Source organism: Heterocephalus glaber, unplaced genomic scaffold (genome assembly GCF_053883595.1).
Source record: "Heterocephalus glaber isolate CG9 unplaced genomic scaffold, H.glaber_assembly_v1.0 deba00001724, whole genome shotgun sequence".
Classification (NCBI taxonomy): domain Eukaryota; kingdom Metazoa; phylum Chordata; class Mammalia; order Rodentia; family Bathyergidae; genus Heterocephalus; species Heterocephalus glaber.
In genome coordinates, this window is record NW_028258435.1 from 9,769,996 (window position 1) to 9,790,411 (window position 20,416).

Sequence of the window (20,416 nt, forward strand, 5' to 3'; positions counted from 1 at the left end):
CAAAGAAGGACCCCAGGGGGAATCAGTGGGAGAGACCAGCTTTCCTTTCTTTCTGTCTTTTTGTCTTTGTATCCGTGTGTTTTGTAATACAGTGCGAGGACCTTCATTGGGGAGCTTGGTACAAGGCCATAGCAGCCTGTGCTGACCATTTTCCATCCCATTCCCCACCTCCCTCTCTTCTTCCTCCTGCTCCCCGGTCCCCTTCCATCCCCACGGTGATGCAGTGACAGGAACAAATTCCGTCCCTGGGCTTCCCTATGTTCTGTGCCATGGACTGAGGATTAGGGATGGTGCCAATGCTGCCTTGCCAATATGTGTTGAGAACAGTTTCAAGTATCCATGTACATTTTGCATTCACTTTTTGATTGTGCATTTTAACCTAAACTTACTTTATTTTTCTAAAATTTTTTAAAGCACAGAACTGTTACACTCTGCAGACAGCCCGTGGGTGGCCTGGGCCTCAGCATAAAGGTAGGAGCACATTTTCCCCTTTCCTGTGCCCCTTTCTGTGAGTGGACAGCACGAATCAGGGTCACCATTTCCTCCGCCATCTCTGTCTTCCAGGGAGGTGCCGAGCACAGTGTTCCTGTTGTCATTTCAAAAATCTTCAAAGACCAAGCAGGTAAAAGTCACCCCAGCGACCATGTGTGTGCTTTTCAGCTGTTTGCAAGATGATAGAACTCAGAAGTGTTTCGGTTGGCAAATGTGCATTTCACTTCGGTATTGAAACTGCTCTTTATTTTCATAGCTGTGTGTTGTTTCAGAGGATGTTTTCTGTCCCTGACGTGTGCTGCCTTGGTCATTTCTGCTGACCTCTTGCCCTTAGGAGAGGCACTAGGTCACCCCTTGGAGTGTCAAGGCATCGTGTCCTCTGAGGATGCTGACGACTCAGGGTTTGAATGCTGAGTTCTTGCGGTCTGTTAACAATTGGAGAGAACCGAACAGAGGTGGAGTCTGTGGTGTGCATAGGGTTCTCTGATGCAAAAGCCCATGGGCGCCTTGTCTGGCTGACGGGCTGCTGTGTGCCCAGCTTCCCGGGGCCTGCAGGGTCGGGTGACAGACCTGGCAGCCTGTGGGGCGGGGCTTAGCCTGAGCTGCAAAAGGAAGTTGGGGGCAGCTGGGTGAGGTGGGCGTGGTGAGCACACCCCTCCTGCTGAGCAGAAGGATGAGGGTGGGGAACCTGCCACAGCTGCCCCCACAACACTGTCTCCCGCTCCGTCAGAACAGCCAGGCTTGGGGTGAGAGACTAAGCACACAGGTTTTCTCAGAACTTTCTCACTCACTCCATCTGATTTTCCGAAACCTTGAACTTAACATGGAGAGAAAATGTCCTGCCACCCGTCAAGCCTGGCTGGACATGAGCGTCCCTGGCAGGGGACATCATGGCTGCCCGGCCTGCTGGCATTTGGAGAGTTGCTGACCAGGGGTCAGGACCTGTAGTGGTCCGCTTAGTTGGGGCAACCTGATTGGCTTGGGAGCCAGCTGGGGTGGGGATTAGCAAAGCACGCTCCTGGTGTGTCTGTGAGGTCACGGATGGGTGACCTCTGCTGCCGTATCTGCTCCCTCCTCTTCCTCTCTGGTGCTGTTCCCTGCCCCACTTCCTGGCAATGAACTGAGCAGCTTTGCTCCCCCAAGCCATGATGTTCCTTCCTTGGAGCCAATTAACCATGGACTGAATCCCCTGAACCATGAGCCAAATTAAACCTCTGCTCCTTTAAGTTGTGGATGTTGAGTGTTGTGTCCCAGGATGGGAAAGGACTAACCCTGGAAACGTGTCCTCCGGGATCCAGCCCCTGCTGGGCAGAAGTTACAGGAGATGGAGCTGCACTCTGTTGTAGAGGTGTCCAAGTGGAAGGTGAATTTCCAGGTGAATCCCCACAGCAGTTCTGGATGTATTTATGGGGAGAGGAGAAGGTTTTCAAAAATGATTCACAGTGAAATTTATGTCTGTGTGAAAATCTATTTTCATGAAAACCACATATATGAGCAAGTGCAACAATACACTTTCCTCCTTTTGCAGCAGGGTTACAAGGTCTCCTTGCAGCAGACAGAATTGTGAGGGCCAGGGTCCCCTAACTGAGCTGCTTGCTCCGGAGGCAGGAGGGCATCTTCCCAGGGACACCCACACTGTCCCCAGGTTGGAAAGACAGAAGGCAGGACGTGCCTTAGCTGTTCTGCTCTTGGGACCGCCAAAAAATTCATTTTACAAGAAAACAGAGTTTCAGCTAGAACCAGAGATAGCAGGAAAGTGAGAAAGGTTTGCAGGGTCCCAAATCAAATGATCACCCTTTTTCAGGCTTTTAAAGCATCTCAAAACTATTTTGGTCACACTGGACTAAAATTTTGCTGTCGTATATCTGGGTTCTAATTGTGTAGCTGGTGAGCTTGGCAAAAGCTCTGGACTCTTGTGCACTTGAAGTGAAATTCTCCAAGCAAAACTAAGTCAGTTTGCTCCGTGTTGGCCCCGCTCAATTACGCCGTGGCTCTGTGAGGCATCCGCTTGGTTGGTTAATAACTAGAGAGACCGGTTCCAAGCACGACCTGTCATCTCCGTGGACATTCTCAGTTCTTTTTCATTACTGTGTTTTTAAATTTGTGGATAGGAATGTAAGTGTCAAAGAAACTAGAACCAGGGAGTAAGATTTACCAACGGGCAATAACTGGTGAAGGATATTCTGTTCGGTTCAGAAGGGAAAGTTGTTTCCCTGCGGAGTGTCGCGCAGTTGCGAAGCCCACACGTGCGGAAGGGGTGGGTGATGCCAAGCTGCTTCGGGTTGAGGCTTCAGCCTCTGCCCCTGAAGGCCTCGCAGTGACACACCCACTGGAGATGGCCGCAGATGCAGAGCTGCCTGGCCACCCCACCCTCACCCTGCACTGCCCTGCCGTCCTCAGCACTGCCCTGCTCCGGTCGCAGTCACCCCACTCGTGCTGCATCCCCAGGACCCGTCCTGCAGCACTGTCCTGAGTGGCCCGAGAGCCCTCATTTCTGTCTCTGGGGCAAATGCTCGCCATATTCGCTCCCTTCTGTCTCTCTACCCAGAACCGCACCAGTTCCCCTCAGGGCATGAGGGGAATAAACACCCTGGGCAGCTGTGATCACCATGCTCCCCTGGGCTTTGGGTCCCAGCCCTTCCTTCTCTGAGACTGAAGACATCCCCCACTGAACAGATGAGCTCGGCAGGCTCTGCCTGGGGAGGGCCACCCTGGCAGCCCAGTCGAGGTGGCCATAGCTTGCCAACTTGCCTGCTGTGAAGATGGGTGTGCGTGAATCACCGTAGTATGATGTCCTTAATGCTTCCGGATACGTTCATCAGCAAATAAATGAATAGAGAAAATGTGTTTACACATGATGGAGTACTACCCTGCCAGAAAGAAGGATAAACTTGAGTCATTTGTAGGAAAATGGATGCACCTTGAGATCATAGCGTTCGGTGAAATAAATCAGACACACAGCTTAAATATCACATGGTTTCTCTTATATATGAGAAACCCAAAGAATAAACAAATCAAAGATCAAAATAAAAGATAGATAATAGGAAACAGGGAGGGAGATCTTTTGCAAAAGTGAAGGGGATCTAGAGAAAGAGTGGAGTGGAGGGGAAAAAGAAAGCTATATTATAAAGCTACAGTCATCAAAATAGTTTTGTACTGGCATAAAAACAAACATACGGACCAGTGAAATAGATGAGAAAACCCAGAAGTAGACCCAAACTCAGGCCTGCAACTAGTTTCTGACCGGGGCACCAACCAGGATGGCAGTGGGACAAGGGACAAGTGTCTCTGACAGGTGGTGCTGGGGAAACCAGACTTCCACACCCCAAAGAGGAAAACAGATTGTCTGCATAGAATATGTATTTTGTAATGGAAAACCTGAAAATGTCTTCCAACAGCGTGATCTTTATTTAATAGAGGTTTCTAGTGTGATTATGATACTGTCCCAGTGAGTCTCCAGCTGTGTAATTAGTATGTGATTATTAACACGCGCTCTATGAAGGATTCGCCCTGGTGTTTCCATGCCTGTCTGTGCCTTTGTTGATCGTATCCATCCAGCCCTCCTCTTCCCCTTCCCTTCCCCTCTTCCCCCTCCTCTCCACCCCCTAATAGTCCCTCTTGTTCAAGTTATTTTTCTTGAGTTTCAGCATATGAGAGATATTCTTTATTTATGATGAAGCATGGAATCATGCCTGCAGTAGAGTCTACTCAGTGTCCTGTTCTGGGATTTATGAAGATAAAAGGCTTATGAAAGGTTACCGAATGAATGACATCCTTTGTGACTGTAGGTGTGGATACACACACAATCCTGGCCAGTGTATACCCTGGGTGTGAATTGCGCCTGGCACCGTCGTGGAAGTTTGTGGTGCAGGAATAGCTTCTTCGTGCCTTCGCTGGCTGGTGGCCGGCTCTGCTCCCTCTCGGAGTGGGCACAGACACGGTGTCTGGGGGAGTGAGGAACACTTCGCCTTGCCCGTTCTCTCAGTCCCCACTGGCCTCCAGGCACGAACCGCACGGTGGATCCTGTTCCTTGCATGGCTGTCCCCACTGCCATGACAGGTCAAGGTGGCATTTTATTTGCATTCCTGGGGAATTTCTGAGACACTGTCTGAGTCCTGCAGTGGCTCTGAGGGCCTGACCTCGATTTCGCCAGGTCCTCTGGGCTCCCAGACTTCCTGGCCTCGGCAGGCTCGGTCCACGCTGGGCCCCGCGGAGCTTTCGCTTCTCCCAGACACGACGTTCAGCGCAGAGCAGGGTGCACGGGCCCCGAGAGAAGCTTCAGCACCCTGTGAGGGGACGCATCACCCAGACGGAGCCTGGCCCCGCTGTCGCCCGAGGGCCCGGGAGCAGGACTCCCAGCTGCCCAGGGCTCCCTCCCGCCACCTGCGGCAGAGCTTCCCTTCTCCCGCTGTGGGTTTCCCAAAGAAGAAAGAGCCACCCCTCCTGGATGCTTCCGCAGCTGGGAACGCTTTTCCCGCAGAGTACGATTTCTTCCCATGGAGATTCGGGTGGGGACTCCGGGGCTCCGGGTGACCCGTGGCGGTGACCTCGATTGAGGCAGTGATCAGTAGACCCGAGCTGGAGGGCGGCAGGGGGACGGCCAGGGACGGGAGCACGGGACAGTGGGGACAGGGCCTTTGCACATGCGTAGTAGAGTCCAAGGAAGCCCGGCGGAACAGCCAGGGCCGCTCGCCCTGGGAAGTGGCAGAGGAAAGGCAAATCTCCTTCCGGTTCCTTAACATCAACTCCTTCCCTGCAGAATGTGGAGCTGCATTTTATTTTCAATATGTCTCAATGCTGAGAATGACTAGAGATAATATTGACAGTTGACATTAAATCTTTAAAAAATCATACTTTTTAAAGAGCGTTCCATTGTTAAGAGTAATACTTGTTTTCCAATATTTAATCAAAGACCTGCAAAATTAAAATAAATCCATATAAAGGAAGAAGGAAGCAAATGTTTTGTGTTCAGGAGTACTGAAAGGAGCTCTCTGTCCCCACGACGGTGGAAATGTAGAGTGGAACGGGCCCTGAAGATTATATTTACTGTACAATGCAAGGTTTTCTCGTTGCCTCTACTATTCTGGGGACAGACTTTGAATTAAAGCACCCTGGACGTTTCTTAAATAAAGAGAATGAGGAGGAAATGCTGAGTGGCTTCTAGGTCCTTCTCTACTGTCTGTGTCTAATGACAAATGTGAGGCAGACTGTCGTCTGTGGCGAGGAAGCCCTGCAGGAGGGAGTGACACCCATGCCCCTCAGCATGTGGTGTCTGGGGAACAAGGGTCTTAACGCCCCTCCCGCTGCTGCCTGTGTAGCTCCTCTTGGCTGCTACCACTCTATGTCTCATTTCCCACACACATGCTGTGTGCACTCCAGCCACGCATGTCCATAGGCTCCACACACATATGCATGCACACACACTTGTGTACACATAAGCATGAACATGCGCACATGCACATGCAAAGCTATGCATGTCTCACACTGACATCCACAAATGCACCCGCCACACCCTGGCACCCATAGACATGAACATACACACGCGTGCACACATATTATTCATGCTCCCACTCCCCAGTGCACCTACTCCTGTGTGCACACACAAGCACATGTTGGGCCTGCACAGAACTGGGGGCACACTCACAAACACATGTCCACAGTTCTGGCTGCAACACAGTGCTTAAGTGTCTGCTGTGACAGCATGGTGCTGCTTCCGTTCCCCTAACTCTTCTGCTGCTTTTCCAACCCTGCAGCTGACCGCTCAGGGATGTTGTTCATAGGAGATGCTGTTCTACAGGTCAGTCCTTTGAACTTCCATTTCCCCTTTGCTGCATTTTACTTTAAACTTATTTTAATCAACGACTGTCCTCAGCATTCTTAATTTGTCAACCATTCAGGTCAACGGCATTCATGTAGAACATGCAACCCACGAAGAGGTGGTGAGTGTCATATGTGTTAGTTTTTGTTCTTGTTAGTTATTTTTTTATTCTTATTATTTTCACTCTGCATCAACACTTACTGAGTGTCCTCACAGATGCACAATCTTAGGGCTGGAGAGGGCAGCTTGAGGGGTCGGGGAGTCGTGCTGCACAGACCTCAGGGGAGTTCCTGCTGTGTCATTTTGCAGACAGGGTTGCCACAGCTGCTCACGTGCCTGGGGAAGGCACATGGCCACCCCACACTGCCTTCAAGGGCACTGAAGTGCAGGAGCCCTTGATTCCCCCGTGTCCCCGGGGTCACCCCAGTGCCAAAAAGAGAATCAGCCGGCATTCTCTTGGGGCCCCCCCAGTCCCACCAGCCCTTGCTCACCTGTGTGACACCCTGGCTCACACAGCATGTGAGCACACACTGTGCCCGTGGAGCTGTCATCTGGTAGGACATGCATTTGACAATTGCATAGGATGCTGCAGCTCCGGTTCCTCGAAGGACCCTGCCCAGCATCACGTCAGGCTCTGCGGGGGCAGAGGTGGCATGGTTTCGAGGTGCGGGGCAATGTCCTGCAACCCCACCTGGTGTTCTGGGTAACTGAGGTGCTCTTGGGGAGCAGGGCAGGCCTGCGGGGATTTGATTTCCTTATGCACGGGGTCCTCTGTGATGGATGATCAAGTGCTGTTTGTCTCGAGGGCAGGTACATCTCCTGAGAAATGCGGGGGACGAAGTCACCATCACCGTGGAGTACCTCCGGGAGGCGCCATCGTTCCTGAAGCTCCCGATAGGTAAGCAGAGCGGAGAGATCACCTGCCGTGAGATACTCTCAGAGGCTGCTGGTGCCATGTGTTCTCGAGGTGAGCCGTGGTGCAGGGAGTCCGTCCCTGGGTCCCTCAGCCGTGCAGCGGCTCTGCGTCTCTTCTGTCCCGATGATTGCACGATCGTGCTCACCCAGACATATACGCACGCACACGCACATGCAGGCAGGATTACATTCAAAATGCCCAGGTTGACCCAGAGACATCTAGTGCCAGAGATGAAAATGGCAGCGAAGTCAAGCCATGGGGAGGAGCTTGTGGTTCCTGGGACCCAGCCTGAGAGGCAAAGTCCCGGCCTGGGGACTGCTGGTGACAAGGCCCTGGGACCTCACTCCACCCCTGTCTCTCCTGCTTTTGTGAGTGTGACCCAGCCAGCGCCCTCCTGCAGGGGCAGCAGTGTGGTGCTGTGCTGGGCCCTCGGCCGCTGCTCAGTGTCCCTGTCCTCCCTCTCACCTGAGAGCACTGCTCCTCCCTCTCTCGTCTCACGCCCCCTCTTGTCACCTCCTCCTTGCTGTCCTGCCGCTGCTCTCAGGGCCAAGCCTTCGGCTCCATGCTGAATGGAAGGGGTATGAGACTCACTCCTCATGGCCTGGTTGGTTGAGAGGGGACCCGCAGGACACCTCGAGGGACGACATGCTGTCCCAGCCTTAGGACCGTGCCTCCCTCCTGCACTGTGCCGCACAGGGTTGAGGTTGTCTCTGCCCCTCATGGGAGCCAGATTAGGAGGTCCCAGGGGTGTGGGTGGGGGTCAGGGGGCAGAACCAGGGCCCTGTGGGCAAGATGTGCAGTGTGGGGCTGCACAGCACGGTGTAGAAGGTAGTGTCAGAGGCGGCGCAGACCACAGGGAGCAGAGACTGGCATCTTCCAGAGACACTGCTGCGATCTGGGAGCGGGGACTCGAAGGCTCGAGGCCTCGGAACTGCTGGGGCCACCAGGCAGCTGCACCTTCCAGGCTGAAGGGATTGCAACCCAGCTCCTCGTGCATCCAGATGGAGTGAGGGGAGGCAGTGGGCAATGTGGACTTCAGTGTTCTGGGGGTACAGCCAACCTTGCAGATCAGAAGAGGCAACCGAGGAGGGTAGGGGGAAGAGCAGAGACTGAGATTGTAGTAGATGGGAAGAAAGGAGGACGGGTATGAGAAGAGGACAAGCAGTCGCTGAGGATAACCTCCACCCCTCACTGTCTTCAGGCCCAGAGGCCAGCGAAGTCCATTCAGGGGCTGCAGGGAGAGGGTCTTGCAGGTGGCAGGACAAGGACTCGAGGCTGAGAGGGACATGGGGAGAAGCCGAGGTCATCGACTGTGGCCTGGGACAGGCTAGTGGTGGAGAAGGAGCAGAGTCCACTTCTCTTCTGTCTCAGGAAGGGTGCCGGGAGAGAGAGACTACAGCTAGGGCGTCTGCCCCATAGAGAAACCCCGGAGAAGGCTGTTAAGGAGGACAGCTCACCTCGGCTCAGGGGTGCAGGGGCCAGCACGCCTGGAGGGCAGACCGTGTGGGCTCTGTGTGCCCAGGCTCAGGGAAGGATGCCCAGTCCTCCAGGAATTCAGGAAATGTCTCTCCTTCTTTTATTTGGTTCTTTGTTATCTAGAAACGGCAAAGTCTTAGTATCCATAAAAAATTTAAACAGCCTAGGAGGCTGAGGCAGGAGGATTGCCATATGTTGGAGGCCAGCCTGGGCTACATAGTGAGTTCAAGGCCAGGCACGCGTGCGCGCGTGCACACACACACACACACACACACACACACACACCACAGCGGCCATAGTCTCTCCAAAGAGTCAGGCAAGATACTTTCCAGGAAGGCAGAATTGCTGCTGCCTGACTGGACTCTGTGCATTGGGTCGCCTGTTTGCCTGACCCAGTGTCATCCAGAAACAAACCGGTGACGTAGGGAAATCTCATGACAGATCCATGCGCCCTGTGTCAGCTGCATTTAAAGAATCACGTTAAAGGGAACACGAATAGCCATTGACATCAAGCCCGTGCTGCCAGGTATGTTTTACAATGATTGGATTCCAGGGAGTATCCTTCACCAGGGAACCCCGTGCCTGTCTACGCTGTGTATCATTAGAAATTACTAACACTGATTCCTTTTCACTACTGGGATTTGAGCCCAGGGCTTTTCACACGGAGCTGCAGCCCCGGCCCTTTTAATTCATCTTGATTTTTTTTTAATGAGACAAGATCTTACTCAGCAAGCTGCCCAGGGTGGGCTTGGACTTGCGGTCCTCCTGCCTCAGCCTCCTGGAGTGTGCCACCGCACAGTTTAAAAGTTTAAATAGATTTCTTGTTGATAAACCAAAGAAAGATATAACTGCTCAAATTTCTCTTTTGAGGTGTAGATTAAAAGTTACCCACTCATCAAAAAAAAAAAAATGAGTAGAAGTCTAGTGGCTACGTGTGTGTAAGTTTAGATTCATTCACCTAGTCTCTGTTCCCTTCTTCAGTCACGTGGAGCTCTGCCTCCGGCGCATCTGGGATTTCGCGAGAGGAGAGCACAGGCTGTTAAACATGTGATCTCGCTCTCAAATTAGTGATAAACCAAGTATGGACATAAGCAGAGCTTCAGGCAGAGCGCTGCCCAGTGCACTTTCGATGCCGAAAGCCAAGAAGGAGCTGCTTCCAGAACACTGCTCTGTGCTGGAGGCCACAGAGATCCCGCTGGGCATGAACAGGACGCGTTAATAATAATTAAGGGGGAGAAAAGCTGCCTATCAAAGGCACTGCCCACTGCTGGGTGTGGGTTCAGTCCTCCCCAGCGTCCCCACCCTTCAGATCTCCCTTTCTTGTCGGAACGTGGCACAGTGCCACAGAGATATCAGTGCTCAGACAGCCCCGCGAGGCAGCTGACAGCATGCGGTGTGGAGGGAGAGTGGAGGTGAGCGGGGCTGCCAGGTCCTCCTGTCCCCAAGGCCGTCTGAGCCCTGCCGCGGGGAAGGCCAGCATTAGGACAGTGTGGTGGGGCAGCCGGCTTCGAGCTTCCCTGCTGCAGCGCTGCAGACGCGACGCGGGGTGGAGGTGCAGCCCCACCCCCACCCTGCTCTGCTGCAGCCCCTCGGCGCTGTCACAGCTCCTGGCCAGCTGGTGGCAGGCCCTGCACCGGGCTGTTCTCCACTTTCCAAGCAGCCCGGGCCTCTGCTGAGGGACCATAGGGTTTCCGCTTCTGTGGGACGTTGTCCCTGTCACCCGTCTGTGCTCGGTTACTTGGGATTATGCCGCATTTGCACAGAAATGAAGGCACCGGGCGCTGAGTCACATGCAGAGCTACTTGAGCTCATGCTGGGCCAGAGAATACTTGGGTGACAACAACAGGGAGAACGTTACCTGGCCCTGCCCTGGGGGCCGTGGGGATGGCAGGAACCTTGTGTGTCCTGTGACGATTCAGGAGAGGCGGGAAACACCATGGGTTCCACTCAATGCTGGCCACGCTGGGCAGTCCTCATCACAGCTTGTGTTTGCAGGGAGCTGATGCCCAGAGCTGGGCTTTACCCAAGGTATGCGGGGTATGCTCAGTGGGAGCCTCCAGTGCTAGCCCTGGAGAAACCTGGGAGTCCCTTGGGTGTCCTCCCCACTCCCAGAAGAGTGACTTGATGGTGTCTGAGTCTGGGGATGATCCTGTGCTGCGGGAGAGGCCTGCTGGCATCCTGCCCCCAGCCTGAAGGACAGGCACACAGGGCTTTGGCCTGGGCTCTTCCTCTGTGAGCCCTTCCTGAGGGGTGAGGCCCAGTCCCCACAGCCAGGAGCTCCCCATAGGCAGCCCAGCCCATACTGCACCAGCATCCCTCAGGGACCCCGCACTGGGCTGTGGGTGCTCCCCGTGCTCAGGGGTCCCTTGGCAGTCACAGCAAAGCCACCAATGACTCAAACGTGAGCTGCCGCCGGAACCTGACACCTTTTGTTTCTCCGCAGGGTCCCCGGGGCCGTCCAGCAGCCACAGCAGCAGGGCGTCCTCGCCCCTGTTTGACAGTGGCCTGCACCTGAATGGACACTGCAGCCACACGGTAAGCATGAGCGCTCATGGCGACACTCCTGGGAAGTCTCTGATGCAGGCTGGCCCTTGATGGCCCCAGGGATGTTAGTTAGTTGCTGCCTCGCTGACATCCACTCCCCAGGGAGTGCTCGAAGTTGGCAGTACATTGTGGATCTGCACACAGGCGTGATTTTTAACCCAAGGTAGGATTCAGAGTCCACTTGTAACCTTGCCTTCAGGAGATGCTGAGATGACTTTTAGGGAATTTCTGTAAAACTCCCGTGATGAGCCCAGCCTCCCTCTCAGTGGGAGGAATCACTGCCCACAGAGCCCTGGTACATAAAAAGGATTTTAACATCCTGTCCACAATTTGAGAAGTGCGTTATTATTCATCCTAGCCAATCAACTATCAAGTGACCTGGCTGCAGGCAGAGCCCAGGGAAAACATTGTGCTTGTGTGGTGTATTCCTAAAGTAAATGCTTCATTTGAGCTGTTTAATAGAGTTCTCGATCATTAGAAACTCTACTTAGCTTGTATGTGAGTTACACAGCAAAAAGTAAACATCCAGGAGCTCCTGACACATGTCAACAGTCTTTTAAAAAATATATTTCATTAGTGCTTATTAAACCTGATTTGTTCAACCATAGGACAGTTTTGACTCAAATCATAGGAAAGAGTGCTGTAATCTTTAAATATGAAACTCATTTTTCATCATTTCAAAACCTTTAGATGTATTTTTCCAAATAGCAAACACTGATAGATAACTAAAACCATTTTATAGATGTGATTTAAGCAGCTTTGAATTTCTAAAATACGTGGTTTTCAGAGATCTATATTTTTTAAGGCCTGGAAAGTGTTGACCAATATTATACTTGATAGTTTAGAAAATTCTGATGGTGACTGGGTATGGTGGTGCATACCTGTTATCCCAGCACTTTGGAGGCTGAGGCAGGAGGATTGAAGCAAGTTTGAGACCAGCCTGGGCTACGTAGTGAGTTCAAGGCCAGCCTGAACTACATAGCAAGATGGTGTCTCAAAAAACCAAACCAAACCAAACCAAAAAAATTCTGATGGCTCCTAACTAAATGGCAAATGGATCTGGCCCCAGCTTGTTCAGCACAGCTTTTTTTTTTGGTACCAGGGATCGAACTCAGGACCTTGTGCTTGTGAGGCAGGCAGTGGAACCACTGAGCTAAATTCCCAGCCCCTCGGCACAGCTGTTTTATCCCTGCTCCTTTGTCATGTGAAGACCATCCAGAAACACATCTGCCACTGTCTTTGAGTGCTGTTATCCTCAGTAAGGACTTATTTTGGTCAAGTTCCCTTGAAAGGCTGAGCTTTCACTCCTTAACCTACATTTGTTCCCTATTTACAAAAGCCACAATGAAACTGGTCACAGTACTGGTACTTCTTGGTGGCTATGGAACTGTGGGAACAGTGCATGGCATCTCCGCAGTAGGGTGGGTATCAGAGGCAGGTCATCTGGAAGCGGCCTCTGATGCTGGCCTTTAGCACCAGGCTTGGAGCCCACTGCTGCTCTGACCCAGTGTGTCCAGGCACACGGTCACCAAGGCCAGGTGGCTGTAGCTGTGACTGTGTTGCCTCAGACATGGGACATGCTAGTAGGTGGGAAACCTGCAGAGTCGGGTCTTGCACTGACCGGGCAGCAGCTGAGAAGCAGCCAATCTGCTCCAGCAAACCACAGTGCCCCTGCACCCTGGCTGTGGCTCATGCTCATGCAGTCTAGCTGTGGTGCAGAAATCCATTGTGACCCTTCACTGTTCAGCTCCACTCCCACTTTGTGTTGGGAGGTTCTGCTGAGGATGGAGCAAGAGTCTAGCTTGGTATTCCGCACTGACCATAACACATGTGTTCCAGGGAAGTGTTCCAAGTCACATACCTGTTGGAGTGGGAATGTTGGCCAGGGGGCTGGAGCAGGCCTTTGTGGGGGGCTATGGCTGTTATTAGTCAGCTTTCCCATTGCTGGGTCTCAATACTTGCATCCATAACATAAAGGAGGAGAAGTTTGATTTGGCTCGTGGTTTCAGGGGATTCAGTCCATGGTCAGCTGCTCCAAGGCAGAAACATGATGGTGGAAGGTCTTGGTGGAACAAAGCTGCTCAGTTCATGGTGACCAGAAAGCAAAGCTGGGAAACAGCTCCAGAGAAGAAGGAGGAAGGGACCAGCTATGTTACCAGAGGTCTCCCCTCCATGACCACCCAGACATCCTCAGAAGGGTCTCCAGGGTGTATTGAAATGTTGTTTATTGGATTCTAGATTCCACTGTGAAATCCTAAGTTTTAGCTTTGAATATTATTCTAATCTGAAAATTGAGAGCATATTTTAGCTAATGTGTTTGCCCTAATGGCAATTGCTATGGTATACTCAGCAAAGCACAAGCATACAGAAACATTAAAGGTGAGAAGCCTTTTACCAGGAATGCAGTACTATAAATACATTTACTGGCGTTAAAATGATAACTAGAATCAGGCCTCAATCTGGAATAAGTTGTGATGAATTCTTATACTGGCTGCAGCAATCCATGGAGATAAATGTGTATTTCAGCAAAGCTAGTGTAAAATGCGTGGTGAATGATGCATCTGCTGTTCCTGCAAGGCGGTGCTCATGGGTGTCCTGAAACACAAGTTTCCTGGAGGTTGGACCCCAAAAGCAAAGCACAGGAATGAGACTCAATCAGCGTTGAATGTTACATTACTGCCCCTTGTCTACCGAGCTGTGGGCCATGCAATCAGCAATCCAAACCCAGAGTGTTGGGAGGACGGCAGGCACACTTCCGTCCCTGCTGCTCTCTTCATGAGGACAAGGGCTGTGGGCAGCCCTGGCCTCAATGTCCAGCCTCCTTGTGGCCTGGTTTGGTGAGAGGCTTTCCGTGTAAATTCCTGGAGTGTGAATGCAAAGAGGACCTCAGTGCAGAAGAGCAAGAGAGGGTCTTATAAAGCAGCGGGAATGACAGCTAGATCACCACAGGTCTTGTGCTGTGCCAGCAGTGTGGCATTCTGTGCTTCCCTTTGTCCCTCTTAGTAACCCTCAAAGCCAGCTGAGCCCCAGGATGCTTGGGAGCATTGCTGTGTGGTGGGTGACATCAGCTACTGTGGGAGGCTCGAAGCTACTGAGAGGAGCAGGTCTCAACGCACTCATGCATGGGGACCTGAGATGGCTCAGCCTTAGCAGAGGAGCATGCTCAGGTGGCCTGACTCTGCTCAGGGCCACTCCAACCTGAAAAGAGTTCTCTTCCAGCCAATGCTAAGACCCAAAAGCTCCAGTCAAAGAACCTAGCACTCACGGTTGGCAGTTAGTTTCCTGTGGTTACTGTAACAAATTACCAAAAACACAGAGGCTTGAAAGCAACAGAAATGTCCTCTCATTGGGAGCTTAGAAGTCCCAAATGAAGGCATAGGCAAGGATGTAGGACAGGATCCTCCCTGCTCCTGGATCCCAGGGCTCCAGATGTCCATGGTTGCATCTCTCTCATCGCTGCCTCCATCCTCACGGCTGCCTTCTCTTCTCTCCGAGACTCCCCATCCTGCTGTTGTAAAGACAGAGGTACTAGCAACTGGACAGCAACACACAGTGAAGGACCGGCTCCCACCTGGGGATCCCTGATTCGGTTGCTCACTCTAGGCCTCTGTCCAAGCGAGGCAGCATGGCCAGGCTCCGGGCCAGGGCCGACCCCTGACTCTCAGGGTCCATGTTCAGCCTGCCACAGTTTGTCACATACCAGCCTGAGGGACCATGACCACCCACCCAGTCTGCAATTCCTGCTGGACTCTAGAGTGGGAAAAGACCAAAATATTTCAATCCTCAATGCTGCATGACTAGTTTTCCTTTGAAGAGCACATTTCTCGTAGTTATCATTCTCTTCAGCACATCCTCATTTTCACCAATAAAACCCATTTCCACTTTCTGAGTGATAATTGTTAAAGCATAGTAGCTGATTGAAAGTGTAGGACAGAGGTCTTGTGGGATGTTCTGGTGTGTGACACTTTCTGATAGAATTCAAGGTGGCAAATCCAATTTTGCTGTCATAATTAGCACCTTGGCCGGACACTCGCTGCCTGTACCTTTTGGGTTTACCTCTGGTTCTGGCCATCTCGTCCGTTACACAGCGCTTTATTTTCCTCAGGAACATACAGGTGAGGAGGGTGGCCGGATGCTGCAGGCCACACAGGGCTATCGTGGCGGGGCCCATCTGGACCCGTTCTGTCCACATGGTGGTCTCTGAGGTTGGTGGAGGCTTCTTTGCCCCAGCGTGAGCCTCCAGAGAAGTAGACATTGTTTTGGGGTCTACTGTGAGGAGCCCCCCAGCCTGAGTCCACAGCTCTGCTCGGAGACCATGAGGAAGGCTGCCCCAGCTCCCGGGAATGAGACGTCTACACAGTTCCCAGCCCTTTCCCTGCTCAGATTACCTATGTCCCTCCCTTCACATGCACCTGCTTCCCTTCTCCCCTGAAGGTTCAAGCCTCGAGCCCAGGAAGCTCCCAACATTTCCTCATCGGACTCAGGCTCTGTGGGCCAGGCGCCCAGCAGAGAGGGGCCTGGAAGGCCCAGGGTGCGATTCACCTGAATACTGGGAAGCTCCTGCCTCTCCCCACAGGGTAGCACATTGGTCAGCGATGGCCTCAGTGGATGCATTCATCTAGGCAAGGGGCTCATGGGAAGGCAGAGCTGGCCCCACCCCACAGTGGTTCTGAACATTCCGGCCCCCATCCGAGGCTCCTCTTACCCCGAGTGTCTCGCCCTGTACATCTCTGCTCTGACCCCATGCTCTCCTCCCTCGAGAAAAGGGTCCTGCATTTCCAGTGTCATGCACATAAGTGGCTTCCTGTCTACAGAGCTCAGCATCCACAGGTTGACCCTGTCATCAGGTTTATCCCTTCTGTGGAAAATAGCGCAGTTATCACGAAGTTCAGTGTAAGGATATCCCTGTGTGAACTTTCATCCCCTCTGTTAACAAAAGCCCCCCTAAGCTGGCTTTCCAGGGGCTCTGCCTCATGCCAAAGGGTGTGACCTTGACAATCTCGAAGGCCAAAGGTTAAGTGGAAAGGCCTGTGGTCTTGGCCTTATGACCATTTGAGGTGTCCATGCCCAGGGCCCAGGGAGTTGCGTCTGTGTGGAGCGTCCTTGCATGGGGGCCAGGGAATCCACCCCTATTGTTCTGGCGAGCCAGGCAGCTCGCCCTCCCCTATGGGACCTGGAGCACATCCTGCAGAAGGGCCTCTGGCCTAGAATCCTGCAGGGCTGTCCTGCCTGGGAATGGCCTGTCCAGCATTTTTCCAACGTCCTCCCTCATCCCCCGTCCCAAGAAGGAGGCCATCCTGTGCCCTGGGTCCCCAAAGTGCCGCACCTACTGGATGGACAGCAAGCCAGTTGCCCCGCAATAAGTGAGCCCAGGGACGCAGGCCTCCTCAGGACGCGGTGGCATTGTCCTGTGCCAGGATCTGGCCCTGAAGCTTCAGGCCAGCCTCCGTCTCCTTCCACACCCCCATGGGCACAGCCTCCAGTGCTGGGCTGTGCTCCCTTTCAAAAGCCATGTCTGTGTTGCTTCCGTTCTTCAGCCTTCCTCCCGTTTGGAAACACCGGAGGAAATCTTCTGGGCTCGGGTACCCTTTCGTCTCTGGGTCCTGATGCAGTTGTGTCGCAGCACCCTGGGTTTGCTCCAAACCTGAGGGCACAGATGCCTTGGAGCCTCGCACCGCCCTTCCTGTGTGCAGCACTTGGACAGCGCAGTGACCCGACTCCCATTCGTTTCGTCAGGCGCTGTCCTCACCGTCCTCACCCACAGCTGATGAACCAAAGTATGAGAAGCGCTGGTTGGACACCCTGTGCATTCCTCTGTCCATGGCTCGGATCTCCAGGTGCAAAGCCAGCACAGGAAGCCTCAGGTGTGTGACCGTGGTGGAAAGGGGGCTGGTGAGGCCGGGCACTTTTGCCGGTGCCCTGTGGCCCCTCAGCTGCTTTGGGGCTTGGCCTGGTGCGAAGGTGCCCTGTGTCTCGCAGACCGAGTCCTGAGGAGAGGTCGAAGGTTGGGGAGCAGGGGCAGACGTACTGGTCAGGGTCAGCCTGGGGTCCACGGCTGGGCTGAAGCCTGAGCCCGAAGCCCGGGGTGAGGCTCAGCAGCAGGCGCAAGGCCAGCAGCAATGTGGCCACAACACTGGGGAATGAGACCGCTTCCTGGTCCAGAGTGGGGACCGTGGTGGCCGGGGAAGGACTGCTATCCAAGAGGAGCCTCCCAGTACTGGGCTCTGTGGGCTTTCACCACTCTTGCCCGAGCCACAGGGCCCCGGGGCACTGCTGCACATTGGTGGCTGCGGAAGTATTGGGTTGTGGGGTACAAGCAAGGACCCCTGATCCTGCTATGTGCTGATGCCACCTGGGTCTTTCCTGTTTTAAGTAACTGGACCAAATGACTGAGGTGCCTTTGTTTGCTGGAGGCTTATTTTTGAGACTGTGGATGCATGTTTAAAAAGCTCACTGATTTAAGGGTCAAAGCCTCAGAGGCAAGGGCAGCTGGCTTTGTCCCCATTGACTCTACATGCTGCTGTCGCCTCTGCCCACATCTGGGCGGAGCTGGGTCTGCCGTGATCCCTGGGTAACATGGGAACCGTGTGACACAAACCAAGACAATCGAAGAAGAGGCAGTGGTGGTGTGGAAGGCCAGAGTTTGGGTTAAAAGTTTGTCTGTTTTCTGTCCAGCAACAAACCTGTGCAAACCGGTGGCTACCTAAGAACAGGGGCTCTGTCTCTCAGTGTGGGTCTGTGTTCTGGCCAGGCTGTGTTCTGCTCAGGTCTCAGGAGGCCAAGGCCTTGGTGCTGCTGGCCTGGTGCCATCCCGAAGGTTCACCTGGTGGCAGAATTCAGGACCTCCTTGTATGGGACTCACAACCACAGCCTACTCCGACACCTGCCTTAGGAGTTCCTGGTCCTTTCCCCCTCTGGCTCCTCTGCTCAGACCTCTAAGTTCAGGCCACCCCAGGCATCAACCTAATCTAAGGTCACCTTAGTCACAATTCCCACCTCCTCCCCAGCAGCACCTCCTAAGGGGCAGGGTGTGTGTGGGGAATCTTGGAGCCCATCTGGAATGCCTGTAGTGACTTGGCCAGTTCTGCCTCCAGGGAGTCCATCCATGTTCTAACTCACCACTGGAATCTGGGCTTTTCAGAGCCCGAGCCTCAGACTCCAGGTTCCCTCTGCATGCTCTGAGCAAGGCCTGCAGGATCTGGATTGGAGCAGTCTCCTGTGACTAGCATGTGTGTGTTTCATAAAGAAAGGAAGTGGGTGTCTTTGGAGCAAGAGCAATGGCAGGCCGGCGGAAGGTCCGCCATCACCATGGCAATGAGGACGCTTAGACAACAGAGCAGAGGCAGCATTTCAGTGACTTAGGGAAGAAAAGGAGTAGAAAGTCAGATTTGAGTGGTTAACCCTGGAAGAAGAGCAGTTGGCGAGCCTGAGAGCCCACGCCACACCTCATCACTGCCGACTCCGCTCTTTGACACCTGGCACCTGTCTTCACTGCTCCACCCTGACTAGCCCTTTCTATGCCTCTTGCTTTATCCTGGCCAGAAAGATTGAGCAGTCATTGGCTTTGTCTTTTTCCATAACAGGAAGAGAGGGAAAGAGGACAGCAAGGGACAGTAGGGAGAGCAAAACCACAATTCGGGGTCTTTTTAATCCCACACCTGTCACAGCTTTGAAAATAACAGGGACATTAAATTTTATCACTTACAATAAAATTCCATATTGTTTTGGTGGAACTCACCTTATTTTAGAAGAAAATGCCTACAGAGAGCCAGATGGGCTTTATAACACTCGCACAATACAGACATACTGCAGATACGCACAGTACACAACGTGATAGTACAAGTCAGAATTATCCTGCGAAACCCTCTCATTTGTTTTGCAAAAGATAGCATCATGTTTGAACATCAATGCCATTTAAAAAGTCCTCCTATTAATAGATGTTCAGATGTCAGGGCTCCCAAGCAGGCGGGCAGCCTCCCGGGTACCAAGCATCTCAGTAGGAGGAGAACCTGGGACAGCGGGGCCAGGGGGAAGACGTGGCACTGCCGGTGTTGGGGCCTGCGGTTGGCTGCTGTCTGCACGGTGTTTAACCTGGAGGTGGGGAGAGGGAAGCAAAGGTCCAGTCTGCCCTGGGGCCACGGCATCTGCAGTGGCCAGCGGCCGCATGAGGGTCCCTTTGCAGCTGGATAGTGTCTTCTCTCCCTGTCTTGTTCCCCGGTGTCCCTGGAGAGCCCCCATCTGAGGCTGGCAGTCTATAGCCCCCCTTTATTGGGACCCACACCCTTGCTGGTGGCTGGCAGGTGGCAGGGATGCTGTTTTGTCCTCAGTGCCCTAGGCTCACATTTTCTCTACTCTGGAGACAGAAGGTCAGGTTGTTGGTCCGGATTGGAGAGAAGAGCTCCTTCCTCATCCTCCGTGCAGTAACAACACGTGTGTTGCTGCAGCACACTGCACACGCATGGGGCAAGGTACAGCACACACAGAGGCTCTGAGTGCTCATGGGGATGCACACACTTTTGCTAAAGGCTGTATACATGCTTTCATGTAGACTTGCTTCAAAGTGTATAGTCAAAAAGGCAGAAATAGGAGGAGGAGGAGGGAGGCATAAAATTTTGTATCTTGTGTTGTGAACTCTTTTGGGGATTCTTTTGTACTCATCCTTGTGCTTTAGCATTCTAGCCAGAAAGCATTGACAACAGGCTCTTTGGGGCAGAGTTTAAGCACCATATGGACTAAGAAATTACTGCAAATGCTCTGCTCTGCCAAATACCCCAATGGAGTGGGAAAGCACAAATGAGCAGAGGAAATCTCTGGCACTAAAGCTGGTAAACCCACAGCACGGGCCAGCTGCACGTGCTCCTGGACAATGCCCGGTTTCGGGGACACAGAGCCCAGTGATGGCAGTTGTACTCCATGTTGGAAGTGCAACAAACACTTGCTGATGGACGTTTACTCAGAAACCACTTCCTGACTGCCACCAAGTTCCCTGGCTCCAATGGAAAGAAGACTCAATGAATAAGTGATAAAGTGATGCTTTTAAAATTTTTATTCTGCAAGAAAGAAAGATAGTTGAAAAATGAGGAACTGGAACAACACAGTTACCCAGCAAATGCCAGATGTTGTTGCTGTATGCACCCATTAGACACAGTGGGTTGCAGACAGTCTGATAG

The 20,416-nt window shown here is 52.9% G+C and overlaps 1 protein-coding gene across 3 annotated transcripts in view; it reads left to right on the top strand.

Annotated features, from left to right (window-relative positions):
- The window catches only part of Sntg2 (syntrophin gamma 2), an 85,374-nt gene that overhangs the window by 32,838 nt on the left and 32,120 nt on the right, over positions 1-20,416 (top strand). For 2 of the 3 annotated variants that reach the window (XM_004868355.3, XM_087199761.1), the window contains exons 3-9: positions 415-471; positions 565-622; positions 6,246-6,289; positions 6,390-6,431; positions 7,121-7,208; positions 11,146-11,237; positions 16,983-17,110. In XM_004868355.3, coding sequence (XP_004868412.2) covers positions 415-471; positions 565-622; positions 6,246-6,289; positions 6,390-6,431; positions 7,121-7,208; positions 11,146-11,237; positions 16,983-17,110 — 509 coding nt within the window. The remainder of the gene's footprint in view (positions 1-414; positions 472-564; positions 623-6,245; positions 6,290-6,389; positions 6,432-7,120; positions 7,209-11,145; positions 11,238-16,982; positions 17,111-20,416) is intronic. The other variant, XM_021247239.2, reaches the window with a different exon arrangement.